Source organism: Cololabis saira, chromosome 23, assembly GCF_033807715.1.
Source record: "Cololabis saira isolate AMF1-May2022 chromosome 23, fColSai1.1, whole genome shotgun sequence".
NCBI lineage: Eukaryota > Metazoa > Chordata > Actinopteri > Beloniformes > Belonidae > Cololabis > Cololabis saira.
In genome coordinates this window covers 20,010,399-20,029,654 of record NC_084609.1, presented here as the reverse complement: position 1 = coordinate 20,029,654, position 19,256 = coordinate 20,010,399, and the positions used below count along the sequence as shown (strand labels likewise).

Below are 19,256 nucleotides of genomic sequence, written 5' to 3'. Positions count from 1 at the left end.
CAACTTAGTTACAGGTGAATTACCCAAACAGAGCATTACTGATGCGTTGGGGAAAAAATGGATTACAAGTGCCTGTACAACACAAAGCATTTATTTGTTAATGTCAGAGCAATGGTAGTAACCTGGTGGAAATACAGAAGCTGCTGCCAGTTGTTTTTTTTTCTTAAGTTTGTACACCAACAGAGAGAATATTAATGGCCGCGTTGAAATTATTAGGGAATAATATAGCAACTTGCTGTGAATGAAGTGGCTTCTTTTTTTTTTGTTTCCTATAGAATATCAACACATGTAAACTATAACTTGTATTTTATAATCATAAAAGGATTTCTTAAAACATGGATATAAAAATACCAGTATTAAAATCTTAACTTAGTATATACATTTTCATTTTGCACTAGTGAGAATTAAATAATCAATTGGTCATTTCTATTTTCTACTTGAATTATCCACTCCTGTACAAAAAAAGCATTGCCTTTTTTTATGCACAAACATACCACTGAAAACATGACTGAGCATAAACCATAAAAAAAAACATAGCCTAGCCAGCCATCTTGATTCTATTCATTTTCATTATAAAGTTTTAGTCTGATTCATTTGAATTAAGCTTTGATTTCCAAGGGATAACGTCAACCGATGCAAAAACTCTGGATGCTGTTGGATGGAACCAATCAGAAAAGTATGAAAGAGATCCATGATGGTCTGCAGTGGAGCAGGAATACTTGTAAATGCCTATAGAGGGATTCTGTAAGAAAATACTTGTGTTATTAGCAATTCTTGGTTGTTTTAAATAGTGGCTCTTGGTGCTTCTACCCTGTTGCGATTGACTTGGTAGATTGTGTACCGAGAGAAATAGCTGTGAATGGGAAGGGTACCAGACCCTCTTCCCAAGAATCACTTTAGACTGAATGTGTATGGCTGGCCAGGCTAGCAAAAACATGACAAAAGCTGAAATATAAAAGAAAATTGGTTTAATGTCAACTTTACACCATTTGGGTCTGGTTTAAAGACAGGCTTGCAATCATATTGGTCCATACATCATTTTAGTGCTAAAATTCAGTAAAAACCATTATTTAGACTGTACTCATGCAAAAGGTGATTTCCACACTTTATTTTCCTCTGATCTACTGTTTTTTCCACTCTTAATTACAATTTAGAACGTCTTCTTTCACCCGACTTTGGCCTGGTATGATATGCATCAGAAGTGATCCGTGTAAACCGTACACAGAATAGTTACAACATCTTTACAGTATTGCTTGGTGCAGTGCAGATTTATCATGTAAATACTCTGCATTAGGAAATAATACAGTTTTTAGAGCGGTGGCTCTTCCGCCGACCAGTCCGTGAGCCGTGGCTCAGGGAGGTGAGGGCCGTCACCCTGGTCGGGTAGTCTTCTGCGTAGTACCGCCCAGCAGGCCTCGGCTGAGGGATGGGTTGGCCCAGGAAGAAGCCCTCTTCCTCAGAGTCTGATGACGAAGAAGAGCAAGTAGAACACCAGTCCTCCTCATCTCTGTGGAGACCCATGAAATGTTCAACGCGTGGGTCGTTTTGCGCCGCGCTCCGAAGCATATAGTCAGATCGGGTCTGGGAGTAGGCCAGGGGCAGCATGTGTGAGGGATGCTGCAGGTGCATGGGCCCGCGTGGAGGGTTGACCAGAACCGGCTGCTGGGGCTCAAACGGCCTCTGTACTCTCTCCACGGGCATCATGTGGAGGGCGTTGTCCGAGCGGGTTTTGCGGCTCCGGTGGTGCCGACCCTGCCGGTGGTGATGCGGCCTGCTGCGCCCGTGGTGACTCGTGGAGCGGCTTCTCTCTCTGCCCATCTCCTCGGGGTAGTAAGCCCTTCTCTGCGGCTTCTCGCTCATGGGATGCTTCGTAATACTGATCTCAAAGTCATCGTTATATCCGTTGTCGACAGTGTCTTCTGAGAACTTGACCATCTGCGGGGGCCTGGATTGTGACTTGCTCCTTCTCAGAGCCGGGGGTTGAACAAAGGACGGAGGGACACCGTCAGAGAGTGGAGACAGCGCGTGAAGTCCTCCATGTGCGCCTCCCCTCATTGCAAGCCCCACCTCTTTCTCTGCCTCGTCAATGCCCTTCTCCATGTTGAGGTTGAGAGAGTTGGCACTGTGGTGATGATGTGAAGAATTAAATGTCCCCATGTTGCTCATCTTTTCGCAGTCGTCTACCACAGACGGACCCTGCATGGCATTAACTGTGTAGACTACGGGTCTATCCCTGGTATCTCCATCAACTGATGTACCTGAGGAGAGTGAACAGGAAATATATGTTTTAAGAAGGTTTTTAAAATGTATTGAAGGTAGTGATGCACCGATTGTTCGGTAACCGAAATTGTTCGGCCGAAAATAGCAAAAAAAACACTTTTGGTGTTCGGTGGAATAAGTGGGAAAAAAAAACGAACAATTAATAACGCTATGTAATATAAATAGACTGGCCGCTCCGTAACTGTTGCGCACCACATAAGTCGTTGGCCAACCAAAAACTAACCACATAAGAATTTTACCTAACATTCACCAGCAGTGGAACCAAAACAACATAAATCAATTTTCAAAGCTCAAAGATGGCCAAAAAATGTATTTTGCTAATTTATTTATTTTAAATTATTGTTCTTTGCTGGTATAATGTCTGCTGGAATATTTAAGAAATGCTGGGAAATTAAAAAATGTTCAGTTTTTTATGTTCAACAAATGTTTTCTACCTTGTAATTTTGTAAAAGATTTTTTTCTCTTAAAAGCATGCCTAAATCAAATTTATTTGATTTATGCAATGGTGAAAAAATTGGCAAAATAAATGAAAAACTGCGAAGAACCATGTTCGGTATTGTTCGGTATTCGGCCAAGTGTTTATTATTATTTTCGGTTTCGGTTTCGGCCACAAATTTTCATTTCGGTGCATCACTAATTGAAGGTACAAGAAAAGCCATATGAATACCACGATCCTTACCAGTGATATTTGAGAGCGCCAGGGAGTCCATGGAGTCTCCACAACCTTTCTCAACCTTCCTCAGCTCATCAGCGATACACTCAAGAGAGTCTTCGTACCACTGCCTGTTGTCCGACCAGAAGGCCTGTCTTCCTACCCCAGACGGGTCCCGATCTTGGTCCAACTCAAGCTCCTGGATCTTTCTGGCACTGGCAGGACCTGGATGACTCCCGTAGGCCGAGTCTCCCAGTCCATCCTGTGACTGGGCCCAGTACATCTCAGGCAGGTGCTGCTTGTCTATCAACCCGGGGCTGAGGCTGTTGGCTCGAGACTGATTGGAAATCTGGCTCTGGGTGGGACTGGCAGGCGTTGGGGAGGAGGCGCCAACCCCCACGGATGTAGAATCGGGTTTTAGCCAGGGATCGGACACACTTATGAGCCTCCTTCTGTCACCGGTAGGGCTGGGCGACTTTAGGGACGGCTGCTGAAGCTGTTGTAGCAATCCCCGGTCGCCAAACTTGAGCAGGAGCTGAGTCATATAGTCCTCGTGCTGGGCCCACTCCTCTGGATCCTCCTCCCCGCCAGCATCGTGCTCCTCCCGCTCCCTCCAGAACCTCTCCTCCTCAAGGCCCAGGTGAGCCAACTTGCGCCCAACAATATCGATGCTACCGTCTCTATCGGCATCTCTCTCACCCTCACCGTCCTCAAATTTGTTCTCGTATGAAGGGACGGTGGCGGGAAGATTGAACAGCTGCGATTGCCTCCACTGCTCACCAGGCTTGCTGCTCTTCCCTATGCGCACGCTGCGCCGCGACTCGCGTGAACGGGCCGACTGGAAGGCAGAGTCTGAGGAATCTGAGGCGTGGATGTCTTCCCCCTGGCTGCAGGCCTTTGAGCAATAGATGCGTCCTTGCTTGGGCAAGAAGGGACAGCCCAACAACGACGTCTTACACTGGGCACAAGAGAAGCACTGGTCCGTTGCGTGCCAGTGTACACCTTCATAGGTCATTTGAGCGTGGTCAACACCTACAGGGTTGAGCAACAAAGAGAAGACTCATATTAGTGGGATCTTGTGTTTCAAGGGTGGAAAGATTGAAATCAAAGTCCAATCCTCAAGCGACCACTAGGGGTGTAACAATATATCGTGCCACGAAATTTCGCGATACAAAAACGTCACAATACGTGTCGTGGAGGTGACAAAGTGTATCGCGATATTGGGTTATTTATATTAATCTATTCTATGTTGACTAGAAACGTGCATTCGACACCGACCGCGCGGACCAAAATCTTACTCCGCTCAGAAGAAACTAGTCCCGTTTTGCGGTCCCGTTTTGAGCTCTAAACTTTTACTTATGTAAGGCTGGCGTAGAGTTAACCTTATTATTAAATTAAACCTTTTTAGGGTCGTGAGTAGGATAAACACGGGGGGAACTTCTGCTGAGTTGGAGTGTACTTTAATGTCCCTCAACAGTGTAGGATTTTAGAACTTCAATACAACACCTAGTGCCGTACTGTGGCGTATCACTCCGCCCAATCTAAAACGTACTAACCACTACAGATTAACTGACTAGTGTAATTATAGTCCCTGATTTACAGAATATAAAGAATATATTTATAAAATAATGAACCCTGAATTACAAAATAACTTTCTTAACAAAAATAAATCTCCTCTTACACTTATAAGGTGAGCATGAATCAATCTTTTTTATGATGTAAAATTGTATGTATTTATTTACTTTTATTTATTTATTTAATTTTAGTTGTATAATTTCTGGAAAAGAAAAAAGTCAAATCATACATGAGAGAAACTATTCAGTTTGTGGCAAAATATTTGTACTTGTATAAAACTGAAGATGCATAATGCAAACCTGACATTTACTTTTAGTTCAGTTTGTGGAAAATGGTTGGCCTGGCTTTCTCTTTAAAACTTAAACAGTTATAAAGCATTACAAACTGTAACAATAGGGCAAACACACAGTATTGTTTTGTATTTTGTGTCTTTCAAATAAAAGACAATTTTTTCCAGTCATATGTTCCTCATTCAAGGTTGTTAAAAAAATACTGCTATAATATTGTATCGTATCGTTATCGTGTCCTCAATATCGTGTATCGTACCGTATCGTGAGATTAGTGTATCGTTACACCCCTAGCGACCACAAACATCAGCAAAGATTTTTCTCACGCTTACCGATGTTTTCACCACAAGCCTCGCAGTATTCTGCATACAAAGACTCAAAGCAGCCACAGCAGAAGGGTCGCCCATCTTTCATGATGTACCGCTGCCCACCCAGCATCGTCCCGCACTCAAAACAGGCAAAGTGCTTCATGTGCCAGTGACGGCCCTCCGCTTCAGTGCATTCGTCTGCAAAGATGATCTAAATCCGAAAATGGATACCATTAGCGATGCTGCTTGGAACTGGTTCATTTTCATGTTTGCTAAGAGTACCTATCAGTACAACTTACCTCGTCACAAGAGGAGCATCGTGGCTTGAGAAGCTCAGCGTGATGCCTTCCACAGAGCAGCTTGCCATTTTGGTAGAAATAAATCAGATCCACCAGGAGCTCTTGACATGTGGCACACACAAAGCACGCTGGGTGCCAGCACGGGCTCGGCCCAGCTCTGGAGGCAAAAATGGCCATCTCCCCTCCGTTAATGCCGCCACGGCACTGTCAAACACAAACAAGAGATAATCCATGACATTGATATTTTAGGTTTATAATCCGGCTGATGTAATCATTCATGAATCTGGTGATAGATGTTAAGGATATTGAGGATGACATGTGAAAATAGGCCAGAACAGTCGTTGGCACTGACCAGGAAGAAATGCAGAATGAATAAAGAAGGCACTGTTCAAAATACAGCATTGACGTAATGAAAAACACAATCAAACAACAGGCAGTCATCCTGCGAATGCCAAGTGAATACGATGCGTTCAAAACAAATCAGTAAATCCTATGTGATATTTTACAAGGCAACAAAAAGTAATGCTAAGAATTGATTGACTGAATCTAGTGACACCAACCATTCTTGAATAGGGCCATGTTTATATTTACCAGAGAAATAAAGAACACTACGACGGAGTATTAGGGCCAAACTAAGACAAAAAATTGGAAATTACGAGAATAAAGTCATAATATAATGAGAATAAAGTCGTAAAATTACGAGAATAAAGTCATAATATAATGAGAATAAAGTCGTAAAATTACGAGAATAAAGTCGTAATGTTGCGAGAATAAAGTCGTAATAGAATAAAGTCGTAATATTATGAGAATAAAGTCGTAATATTACGAGAATAAAGTCGTAAAATTACGAGAATAAAGTCGTAACATTACGAGAATAAAGTCGTAATGTTGCGAGAATAAAGTCGTAATATTATGAGAATATAATTTATGAGAACTCTAACAGGAAGAGCTTCTTCTCCCTGTGTTAAAATGAGGAATATTGAGCATCTTGTGAAGTTATATTTATATATTTATAATATATTACGACTTTATTCTCGTAATATTACGACTTTATTCTTGTAATTTTACGTCTTTATTCTCGTAATATTATGACTTTATTCTCGTAATTTTACGACTTTATTCTCGTAATATTATGACTTTATTCTCGTAATTTCCTTTTTTTGTTTTTTTGTTTGGCCCTAATACTCCGTCGTACAACACAATATTCTTGCATAAAAGTTCAACGTAAGCACAGTGGCGTATGCGCTTTATTAAAACAGCTAACAGGACACGCTTCAGCTAAGAATTATACTCAACCTTTCATTTGAATTTGGCCCAGAGTTATCAATTACTCATTGGTTGGCATCTTTGTTCCGTAATGTCGTTCAGAAAGCAGTGGCCTTGGTCTTCCAAGGAAAGTTTGAATGACTCCATGGAGATCACGTCTGAACATGCAGCCTTTATATAACTAGCATACTTAAGAGACGCCCATTGGCAGCTACGGGATAGCATGCCCAGCTGTTAGCCATTATTACCAGTTTGGGCAGACTGGGGCCTCGGATATGTGGGTGTTGCATGTCCTTGAGAGTTGAGACACAGGGAAACTGGAGAAGTGCTAGTATATTTGCGTAAATGTCTTCGTGATATGTCTTACAGTCCAGTGAGCGGTTGAAAATAGATAGCATTTGCATTCGTAGTGAAAATGCACGATGTCTAATGTCACTATGAATGTCCACCAGTGAGTCGCATGTTGACCTTGCATCCTTCATTTTAGTATTTGGGTCTGAGTGGTGACAGACTGCATCTGCCTGCTCAGCGGGGAATTAACATGGCAGCACTTCATCTGCTCCTCCTGGACGCCTGGCAGAGGATGTGGTTTTTCTAACTTGTCTGGGATAAATTCAGCGCAAGCCACATGACACCAATATTTATGTTTGGTGCAGGAAGTTTTTCAGAGATATGAGCAGATGGATTAAAAGCCGCTGAATGGTGTGTTTTAAAACAGCCGAATCAGGAGACAATAGAGGCCAAGTTTTAGGATTGTTGCCACTCTTGCGTTTCATTATTAATCAAAGTACCAGATTTTCTGAACTCATCATTTAAAAAAAGTAGGTTTCAACTCATACATGTTTTCCATAAATTGTCCTGAAACCAGCTGCACATACTGAACATATCTAATTACACCACTTAATGCGGATTATCGGCCACACACTGTGACTCGCTTTGGGAAAAAAAACAGGATAGTAAGACTGTGCAAGAATTACTAATTAACCTGACCATTTTCTGCAGTCTCTCATGCTGTGATATAGATGGGTGGCAGGAAATTGGCTGAACTCCTCATGAGGAACTGGCCTCTCTGCTCGGCTTGAACGTGAGCCTCCCAATTTCCCCGTTTCCTTTCCTGCCCTAATGAGGAAGTTTATGTCTGTGATTAAAACGGCTGTATGAGTCTGTCAGGACCGTGCCTCGGGCTGCCATGATTAGGATAGTGGATGTTAGCTGCATGTTATAAATAATTTAAGACCCACCAGTTGGTTTTCCTGTAACTATTATAACGTGGAAGTGTGCGTGGGACCTACGGTTTCACAGCGGGTGTGCTGGAGAGCTCTGGGGAGGATCTTGGGTGTTCCTCGCCCCAGCGCCTCCCTCTTCCTTTGTGTGCTGAACATGTGGAGCTCCCTCTTTTCCTCCTCCGTTAGAGAATGGCAATAGCGCACCTGTTGAAAAGATAGAAATGGGGGGGAGGGGGGACAAAAAAAATTAAATCTACAGCTACAAAGGGAACCTATAGTTAGAGAGATAGCTAAATGAGGACTTCAAAACATCCCCCCATTACTGCTGATGATGCCCCTTGCTTTCATCTTTGCAAGTTTGAGAAAGAGTGTAACGTGAAGTCCATATATGGCTGGAAAAGGGGTTTAATTAAAGCTAATTCCTCTCCGAGGCTGCTTTTGAAAGGATTGCGTGCGGATTACACCCACCCTTCCTCTGTGTTTAGAGATGGGGATGAATGTTCAGATAAAAGACAAGGACTGTCGTAACAACCAGCTCGGCTGTTCTCTAAACAACAGTAAACGATGCCGGAGTGAGAGCTCACACACACATGCACACACACTCACTGTCTCTTTCTTTCCCTTTCATCCAGCGCTTATCCTTCCCAACCGCAGCTACGCAAGGAATCCTCCAGCAGTTCGCCTCATTTGCAGCCAGGTCCACCGACAGAGACCATAAAGCGCCCCGTGTGTGTCTAACTATTGTGTATCTTCAACATGTGCACACAGAGACCACCTCTGTCAGAGCCCCAGGCTCCCCTTCTCCATCTTCCTCCAGATCCTCTAATACGCACTTTACTAACACTAACACACTAACACACCATAAAGCTGTTATAAGGAAGAGGCCGGCATGGGCTTTTTTAAAAACTTTTTATTTTTCCTTTCATTGCCTGGATTGAAACGAGGCTGCTGTTGTAGCTTTGTAAGACCCCAGTAGCTTAACTGTGCAGATTTTAATTATCTGCAGGATTTTCATTAGTTAGAGCTACCTGCCATTAAGCATTCACAATTATAATTGTTATGGTGTTGTGATACTGTCTCATATTACAACAGAAATGTCAAACTTTGCATGTAAAATTACCAAAATGTTGTTAAGCTCAGCAACACTGGCAAACAGTTGGCTAAGCTAGTTTAACTAACATTAGCTTTCCATTGGAATCTCTCCATTTCTTTTTAGTTTTCTGTTTTTCTTTCAAATTAAGTTCAGATTCAGTTCAGTTTCAGTTACCGAAAACAACATTTAGGGTAAAAACTTGTCATGTGCTAACAGATTTGGTGCTAAGCTTCTGCAAGGCTGCATTTCAGGAAACTTTTTAACACATAGCTCCTACGCTTTAAGCGATTTATGGATCTACATTGCAAATACACATAAACCCCTTCGTCTTTGTGCTTGTATGTAGTTGTTCCAGTCATTCTGAACACAATCCTATGCTAGGTGGTGGTGTGGGTTCTTTTCTGCAGTGCTGGAGTTTGCACCACTCTTTTTCTCATTTACATAGTAATGGAGCAAATAAAGGATATCTTAAATTGGAGCTGATAAATAACTGACGTTGCAACAATCTTCCTTTTCATCAGGCTTGAGGATGATGAGGGTAATAGCGTAGGGTTACTCTCTACTGCAGACATACATCGTTGGTTGAAGACAGAAGGACAAAGCATTCTTTATGCCAACCATAAACTTTAAAAAATATATTTAAAAGATTAATGTACGACATCTTTTAACACCTTAGGACTGTAAAGCCAACATTTGAAGTCGCAGACTGCGGGTCTTGCAGGGTCACTATTTATGCAACGTGAACCAGATTCCTTCGTGAATCCAAAGATAACAGAGCTCCTTATTGGTTCGCTTTGAAATAGACGAGAATTACAACTTGTTCTTTTTGATAAAAGTCTTTGATTTTGTTGAAACGCTGAAGGCTACTCTGCTGTAATCCCCGTCTCTCCACGCTCACATGCTGAAGCTATGATTATCAATAATCTGTCCTGTAAAAGTGGATTTAATATAGATAAAAAAGTTATTTTGATTAGCTTTCATCAGCTTTGGAGGTTTGTTTCTTTCCCATACGTCTCATATACATACAAAGGCACTATTACTGTTTCTCCGTACCTCGTTGTCGTGCGGTGGAAGCTGGTAGAGGAGCTGTCGGATCCTGTGCTTCTCTCCAGGACTGTTGATGTACGGCACCTTGTCTTCAGGCAGACAGGAGAAATACAGCTGGACCTGGACGTGGAGACACACGCGTGAGCTCAAACAGACGAGCGAACGCAAACTCTCGTCAAGTCAAGCCAAGGGTAACTTCTTTGTCTAGGTGCTTCAGGCGGAAAGAGAGGAGAGTCTTTCGCTCCCACCCAGGCATGACAAAGTGTGTCCTTTTTGTGTGACTCTGTGGGCCAAACATGTCAATCTCTATCAAGTCACAGGCGCTTGACTGTGAAATCGCTCCACACACAAGGAGACAGCAAAGGACTGTAAATGTTAATGTTTGCCCTGGTTAATTTCCCTTGACAGGGGAAAGGGAAACATGAGCAAAAAGTGTTTACTGCTGTGCACTTGCATGAAGAAAAAATACACCCGAGTGTGTTGTAACTAGGTTCATCTCAAATGCACACATTTAAATGTGAAAAAGGAAACCCACAGCCAGATGCTAAGGTTCAGCATGCAGCACTAATCTGCTTGCACGACATTTGGAACAGCGTGTCTGCACAGATAACCTTATTTAAACTCAAATCTCATGCAGTTAGCTCTGAGAACTTTACACTTTTCACAACATTTCAAAGGGTCAAATGAAATAATTAGGTAGAAAGGCTCTACCTGCTCAGGCCTGAGGCCCGGTGGCACCCAGGTGTACTCCTCCAACGCACATCCGGAGTCGTCGTCTGAGGTGGAGCTCCTCTGGAACCCCACCGACATCTTCCCCATCTTTCCCCCAGCACGGGCCTCCATGTCCAGGCCTCGAGGGAGAGGGCGCTCCCCTCTCTCGTTGCGCTCCAGGTTCATCACACACGGCCGCTGCAACAAGGGAAGGAGAATTGAAGACTCATATTCACATAACAACCCTTCCTTTTTTTAAATGATTCTATTTCTTTACCCCTCCTCTGCTTGCTTTGTGTATTTGTCTTTCATTAAAGTTTTAAATTTTACCTTCGTGACATGGATTGGCTTTTTTTTTTTTTTTTTTTTGTATTTCTTGTAAGTATTTCTGTATTTGTAAATGTCCGTAATCAGTCTCTTCGCCTCCGTTTATTTTTGTTTCTCCAAAGATAATTGCTTTTATCCTGGCAGTGTTGTAAGAGTTTAACGTAATGGCTGAATAAACAGGAGAAGAGCAGAGGACAAACAGTGAAGATAGAGCAAAGTTTCTCCTCATCATAACACTATAATCCGCTCCCAGTTCAAACCTACTGAGTCACACTTAAGAATAACAAATCTGTTGTTTTTTCCATCCCATTAGTGCGCTATGTCATACTTCCTTTGTTTAATTTTTACCGAACCATGCTTGATAAAATGATCCCTGCCTCAAGACACTTCAGACAAACTTAAGAAGATATATGATGGAAAATAGTGACAGGCTTTTTCAAATGTGCTGCATTTAAAAGACACGCAACCCTCACATACCTTATTGGTAAAGCTAAAGCTTTGGAGCTTCTCAAACCAGGATTCCAGCACTCTGACTTCACTCCACTCATCACAAATTTCCAGCTGCTTCCCGCAAAACATCTGTTGCTCTTTCAATCAATGACTGACTGCACTATTATCCTGTATGCACCAACAACCTTCGAAACAACAAGCATGCATCTACTCAGACTCTTTACAAGCTGATAACAGCTGGGTCAGTGCGTGAATGCAGGCTCTCAGGCCTTGCCGTTGTGTGCATCCCCTCCTACCTTCAGTGGTAGCCTCCTTATCTCAGCAGCCTTGCTCTCCAGAGCCCTGGCGGCCTGATAACACAGCTCAAGGTGTTAAAAAGGCCACTTGCCTACCAGCCCTGCTCTGCTCTGCCTCTTTGACATGCAAATGGAGACCAGAATGGGGCTTGTTTGGGTAAAACACAGACAGAAACTTCACACTGGTCCTCCAAACTGTATGTAGATGAGATCTTTTACATATGAACAGCACTAAGAGGGATATTACAGTCGTGATAGCTACTGTTGAATGTTTTATTTGATTATAGAGCAACCACTTAAAATAAGGTGAATGAATGTGATAGCCAGTTAACTCTGCAGCTGCATATAAAACCCATTGATGTGGATTGGGGGTCCAACTACATTAGGAATTAAAATGCCAAGAGATATAAAAGCTCACTTGCTGTCTTTCTACTGTATTAACCTAACCCCTGTTTTAAGGTCAAGCATGAAAAGTGCTGTAAATCAAGCTACCAAGTGGTGTGCACAATTAAAACATGTGTAAGTGGTATATATGTATCTATCTGGGACTTGACTACATCACACCATGTAGTCAAGCCCAGTTACAAGACTGGAGACATATTAGCATACAAGGCTTGAGAGCAGAATTTAAAGATAAGACGGGAGTTAAAAGTCAACCCACGGCTCTTATCACCAGAAAAGAAGGGTATTTGACCATTGCTTTGTTCCCCAGCTACTAATCTATCAGGTTTTATGGTAGGGTTAGATTATGTTATCACTCAGAAGCAGTCCTTTGCTTGTGCTGCTTTATCTCATCTAACTTTAAGATCAGTAAACGATGCCATTAGATGGAGAGGTCTTCTTTTTTTTCCTAAACTTATTTCGTGTACTAGTTTAATGACGCTTGTGTGATTAGGAAGGATCTATCAAATTAATACTAGATAGTCAGAGGACTTTGTGTTCAAGTTATAAAAAAGAATTTGTCTAAACACCTTTCATTATTGTCGCTGGTCTGTTAACTAGAATCATGCAGTTAATGTCATGCAGCTAATGTATAAGACTAAAGAATGAAATCCTAATTTTTCAGTGTTTAAATCATGGTCTGGTATTTTGATCTTGAAAAATGAAAAAACCTTTAATGGAATCTAATAAAACACCTCTTTATGTCAGTGAATATAGGTATTTAAATACCATTTGAAAGAAAAAATATCCCATTATTGCAACTTTTTGTTTTATTGTGGACAATTGTTGTGGACAACAGGATACACCAATGAAACATATTTAAGGGAAAATGGCCCGTGATGGATCAAACCAACACGTTTTTCCTTTTCTTTGGTCCTGCTGGATGTTGCATCTCTGACCTGAAATTGCAGTTTTTAAAATGTGCATAAGAGTCTGACTGAAATCAAACTAAACCAAACGTCTCAAAGTCAGGTTAACACCAGGATAATCTGGTTGAAGTCTCTAGAAGTAACATTCAACGTTTGCCATGGTTCCAGTCTGATGCCACCAGCTAAGCCAACGATTGATCAGTTGCTTTAGTGTGTGGTGTAATAGATCAACTGGAAAAGCCCGATGCTAACAAGCTGAAAGCATGCGCTTTCTCCACCTGTCCTGGCGGAGTGTGGCGTACTTGGCTCGGTGAATCGATCCCCTTCACGTGGATGTATAATGGGACAAAGAAAGGACCCCAGTTGAATACACTACTCCAGTTACACCCAGTCTGACCAACTTTATGTAAACGTACTACACGAGTTAATTAGCTGGCAGGCTTTTATTTATCATGCTCACACTTTCTGTCTGCCCTTCGGCTTTCCCCGTCTCACCCTGCACGTTAAAGGGAAAAGGTGACTCCAGATTCCTGAGTCAAAATCGCAGCAACTCACATTTCATCATGTCACCACCTGGCAATAACGCAACGGTGGTCTTTGTTAAAAAAAAAGACAAAAAAAAAAACAAAAACAAAAACGTCCTCAAAAAGCAAGAGGAGATGTGACAGAAGGAGGTTAAGAGAATTAAGAAGAGAAACTTCCTTTCTTCCTCATCATTGCTTTTATGGGCTTTTGAACTTTCAGCACTAGGTCATAAACCCGAGCCAGATGTGGCCTTCCCTCCTAAATGGACACTTTTAAAGGAACTCACCACCAAACTAGTCAATCAAATTGTTTTTAAAAGAGAGCAAGCCCAAGCTGACAAAAGACATCGCACCTCTTCCCCTGATGAAGCGGTTACTTATCAAAATATGAAACTGCAACAACTTCAATCACCCGGGGTTAATTTATGGGACAGATAAAAAGAGTAAAAAGAGGAAAAAGAAGTCCCGTTTTTCCACACGTCAAGAGATTTACTTGAGGAAAACTATTACACAGTGGAGTTCAAAGGTCGAGGTCATTGCTCTTTGCCTGCTGAAGAGTGTTATTTTAAGGCCAAATGGATGTGAGGGGGTGTGCAGGAGACGCAACACAGCTGGAGTAAGTAAGACCACCTGCAAACTCTGAAAAGGACTCAAATCGGAAAACCCGGCCAAAGATCACCCTAATCGACAGATCTGTGAAAAGGACATGGGGGGGCTTCAAAAGTGGTCTTCCTCCAACAAAATCTGTCTGTATCGGCACATTTTAAGAAGTTGTTCTTGTTCTTACCTCTAGGAAAAGCATCTCTTTCCAGCTCTGCGTAAAGGTCTCCGTCACTTCCACGATCCCCCGGTCATACAGCCCCCCAGCTCTGGCTACATTTCTTCTGCAACCAACCCCAAGAGGATCTACGCTCTAATCAGAGCCAGCTCCGGCTGGAAGGACACCACCACCCTTCTCAAGTCAGCTGGGGAAAGTCAACTATGAGAAGACTCTCAAAGAAGCAACCTGTTTGGCAATCCCCGAAAGAAAGAGCTAAACTCCAAAGGAGGGGAGGTCGGAGGGGTGACGTCTCTATCCGGAGTGTCTCTGATCCCACTGTGAGTGTGTGCTCTTGGGGCAGCCGAGCCTTGTCAGTCCCTCCCTCATTCCTCCCCTCCAGAGCAAATCGAATGCCACTGCATGTCAATCTTTTTTTTCTCTCTCTCTTTCACACACACACACACACACACACTCTTTAGAGCGAACACCCCTCACCCTCCCTTTCTAGCTCCACACCCCTTCCTCCACCAGCGTGACACCAAGCCCTCCAGCCTGCAACCCCCTCCGAACTTGGCTGCAGGATTCCTGTGAGCCAGATGACATGCCTACTCTCCTCTCACTCCTTCTTTTGTCTCTCAGTTTGCACTTCTTTCAAAATATTATGTTCTACAAGCCCGACAACGGCTATTTCCCTCATGCCAGATTTGGTGTGCCTTTAAGTTGCAATGGAAGAGTTTTCCCCCTTTCAAAAAAGCTGTGAGTGTAACTAAAAAGCATGTATGTCCTCTCCCTCAGGAAAGCATGCAACTGATTTCCCTCCTTTTCAAGCTTCATCCAAAATAAGTTCTATTTTGGCTACTTGGGACTGAATATTATTTCCATGGTTTCTGTCAGTAAAGTGGACATTAAGTCAAGCAGTCTTGTGCATCTCGTGACATTTTTTGTCTCATAATGTCACGTAACTTTTGTCCCATTGCTGATCAGATCACGCTTTGCATGTCAGAAGTTGCAGTTGACACTAAGAATGGGCGATATTTTACTGTTCACGATAAACCGTCAAAAAAAATTCCCCTCAGTAAGAATTTGTCATCTCGCGGTAAAAACGATAAATTGAGGAAAGAAAGAAAGAAAGAAGGAAAGAAAGAAATTATCCTGAAAGAAAGAAAGAAAGAAAGAAAGAAAGAAAGAAAGAAAGAAAGAAAGAAAGAAATTATCCTGAAAGAAAGAAAGAAAGAAATTATCCTGAAAGAAAGAAAGAAAGAAAGAAAGAAAGAAATTATCCTGAAAGAAAGAAAGAAAGAAATTATCCTGAAAGAAAGAAAGAAATTATCCTGAAAGAAAGAAAGAAATTATCCTGAAAAAAGAAAGAAAGAAAGAAAGAAAGAAAGAAAGAAAGAAAGAAAGAAAGAAAGAAAGAAAGAAAGAAAGAAAGAAAGAAAGAAAGAAAGAAAGAAAGAAAGAAAGAAAGAAATTATCCTGAAAGAAAGAAAGAAATGAGCCAGAAAGAAAGAAAGAAAGAAAGAAAGAAAGAAAGAAAGAAAGAAAGAAAGAAAGAAATTATCCCGAAAGAAAGAAAGAAAGAAAGAAAGAAATTATCCTGAAAGAAAGAAAGAAAGAAATTAGCCTGAAAGAAAGAAAGAAAGAAAGAAAGAAAGAAAGAAAGAAAGAAAGAAAGAAAGAAAGAAAGAAAGAAAGAAAGAAAGAAAGAAAGAAAGAAAGAAAGAAAGAAAGAAAGAAAGAAAGATAAATTCCCGTTGATGACACTTTTTGTATTGGTAATTTTTTTAATCGTTATCGGGATAAATGCCAGAAATTATTGTGATACATTTTTTAGTCCATACCGCCCATCCCTAGTTGACACCATCTCTTAACTATATCGGCAACACTGAGACAAGAGCCTTTAAATACTGAGCTGTATGCCAGTCATGCCATGTAACAGAAAGTTGGCAGGACCTTCCCAACCATTGAGAAGGGGCTCTAGTTTGATGCTAGCTAGCGAGTTGCCTACTCTTCAATAGGTTGAAATAATTCAATAAAGCTGATGTGTGTCGTAAAAGGTCTTCATAAAGAGTGACATTTTTACACATATGAGTTAGCAACATTTAAACACCTGCCCAACAGCATCCTTGAAAGTATGACGGCGTCCAAAAGCACCTCTTCCATGATCAAATCTCCCCTGTTGGTGTTTCTTGGGTCAAATATTGACTGTGCTGCCTCTTAAGTCAGCCTCATCCATCTTTGGAAATTCTCACGCACGGGATCTGTCTGCTCACCCTGCCAACCCCCCCCCCTTTTTTTCTTCTTTTCTTTTAGGAATTGTGAATGAGTGAGTGGATTGGGGTCCCCCGTCCTCATCTCTCACTTGAGATGATCACAATGACGTTATTGTGGAAGAACACTTCACTGAGGAAGCGACCCACAATCCAGCAGACCGAGCAGTTGGAGACACTTCTGCCAAAGGGGGAACACCTCCAAAAATAAAAAAAAATTACTGCAGAACAACACGTTGCGCAAAGAAAAGGGAAAAAAACCCAACTCACTGAATGTTTGTTGAAATTATTTGGACAAGCTCTGCACAATCTGTCATCGTGAAAGGTTGAAAAGCAGCAACGGCTTTATTTGAAGAGTCAGAGATGACAAATGAGTTTACCCAATTGTTCTCCAGACAAAGATGCCCTCTCCTTAGACAAGCCCACAAAGTCGACTAGCAGAGAGGGAAACAGGGCTGTTTGTCACATGCCAGATTACCTGCTAAAGATGAGAAATGACTCAGTTGCCTAATTGGCTTAGGAGACTAAGTGAGATATTGTCTGCATGCTTAAAGATGTGCTTTGCCAACATGGCTTTCTTTCATGGCATACCAGGGGATATTTGAAATAGGGTAAGGAGAACCTTTGGAGTCCAGTCGGTGGTTAAACATTTCAGAAAAGCTCTCAGGTTTTCCAGAGTTCTTGGCACTGCTGCACAAAAAGCCATTCTCAGAAAGATCTGCATCGAGTTTCCTGAGATATTTATCTGGATATGCGTTTCAGAGGCTCATCAAATCTTATTCAGGCAGATGGTGGAGAGGAAAACCTCTCTGTTTTTGGTGACAGACTAGCACTTAATTCAGATAAGGAAAACAGGCATTGAGTGGATGAGAAATGCTCCAGCATGAATAGAGGACAGGTCAGAGGATGAGTGGCTTTTTCCGAGACAATAGGCAGAAATCTGCCTTTCAGATTGGGTTAAAGCTTGTAGCCAGGGACTCAGGGGTCTTTGGAAAACTTAAGAGGACAGTTGACCTTGCTGTCTCTTTTGCTTCCTTCTATAAAAGAAAAGAAGGCGTAACAATGTGAAAAAGCCTTTCCTCTTAAATGAGTTTTATTGTTAATGTTGTGGCATCTCGTTTGTTTATCTACTATGGCCAAAGAAAATGATGGATGCTCCATTTTCCCCTTTTTGTTTTCACTACGGGCATTTGAACTTTTGCCTTGACTTTTAGACAAGCTTGGTGTTGCTGATCTCAAAACTGCTGGACACGTGCTGCATGGACGGCGCCCTGGTTTCATTCAGACTGACGATCAGAAAACTTACCAGCGGAACTGATGCTGTTGCTATGACCCCAGCTTTCAGTGCGTTTCCAGAAGCCACATAAATCATATTTAGATGGGATGTCTTGAGATTGAAAAAACCTTTGAAACATTGTTTTCTTTCCCCAATCCAAATTCTTTGATCAACACTTGGCTGATATTGAAATAACCCGACATTCTTGGCCTCAAAAATCAGCTTACTCCTAAATTCAAGTGAACTCAGAAAACATTTGAATTTGCCCGGAAACCTTTTGATCAAGTCCCTTGGAGGACTTTCTGAGCAGATTTTCTTTCCTTGGCAAGGACTTGGCACTGGCGGCTCAGACAAGATCTAGTGGCCTTTTCTGCCCTTGAAATCAAAGACCGGGTCTAAACTATACACCGACTGCATGCACACTCTTCTGGGTACCTTTTTATCTGTCTTTTGAAACATGACTAAGCTGGTAATTCGGCCTTTTCCACATCTACACTCTGAAGGGGAGGTTCACTAGGCAAAAAGTCCTTTCAACAATTTTGAGTTCTATTTTCATGTAAAACAGCCTCTCACATCTGGACTCTGCCAGCAGTGTTTCACCCCCAGGAGGCAAAACGCAGTTTATCTGATCCTTTAAAATGGCTGTCAGGAGGGGTGTCCCTTTGGTTGTTCAGAACTGAACCTGACGAGAAAAATAACACGTCTTGACACGTTGCAGGGCAGTCTGTCATAAAAGCCAAGCTCAAACGGAGCTTGGGGACCATTCCTGATGTTAAAGTGGCATATACATGAAGAATTATACAAGGTAGTCCAAATAGTTCTGTAGAATTACTACTAGACTAGGTCTCTGTGCTGGATGCAATTAGGGCTGTGCGATTAATCGATTTTAAATCTAAATCGGATTTATTAATCACAATCAATGTTAAAAAAAGGAAAATCGGAAAATCGATTTTCCTTTTTTGCAGCTGGCTGCATTACAGACAGAGCCCGTCTAGTCATCTTTGTTTGGTGAAGAAAATTGTAAATGTTGTCACTTTACTAAACTCAAGGAGGATTTACAGTATCTTTCAATTGCACTTCATTTACAATAGGGACATTTGTTTGCTATTTTTCTTTAAAAATAAAGATAAAATATTTGAAACAATTTATTCCATTGTCTTTTGTAGTTTTATCAAAAAAATCAAAATCGAAAATCAGGTTTCCAGAGAAAAAAATCGGGATTTTATTTTTGTCCAAAATCGCCCAGCCCTAGATGCAATGGCCAAAACAGTTTCCAAAAGACATACAATATAGTGTGTT

At 41.7% G+C, this 19,256-nt stretch overlaps 1 protein-coding gene across 2 annotated transcripts in view; it reads right to left on the bottom strand.

Annotated features, from left to right (window-relative positions):
- Positions 1-75: 75 nt before the first annotated feature.
- prickle1b (prickle homolog 1b) overlaps positions 76-19,256 on the bottom strand; it is a 37,551-nt gene continuing 18,370 nt past the window's right edge. Inside the window, exons 1-8 of one of the 2 annotated variants that reach the window (XM_061714328.1) lie at positions 14,439-14,754; positions 10,745-10,942; positions 10,040-10,153; positions 7,960-8,097; positions 5,402-5,605; positions 5,127-5,313; positions 2,960-3,964; positions 76-2,258 (exon numbers count right to left, since the gene is read on the bottom strand). In XM_061714328.1, the coding sequence (XP_061570312.1) occupies positions 1,291-2,258; positions 2,960-3,964; positions 5,127-5,313; positions 5,402-5,605; positions 7,960-8,097; positions 10,040-10,153; positions 10,745-10,942; positions 14,439-14,453 (2,829 nt within the window). In that variant the 5' untranslated portion in view covers positions 14,454-14,754 and the 3' untranslated portion in view covers positions 76-1,290. Of the gene's footprint in view, positions 2,259-2,959; positions 3,965-5,126; positions 5,314-5,401; positions 5,606-7,959; positions 8,098-10,039; positions 10,154-10,744; positions 10,943-14,438; positions 14,755-19,256 lie in introns of those variants that run through there. The other variant, XM_061714329.1, reaches the window with a different exon arrangement.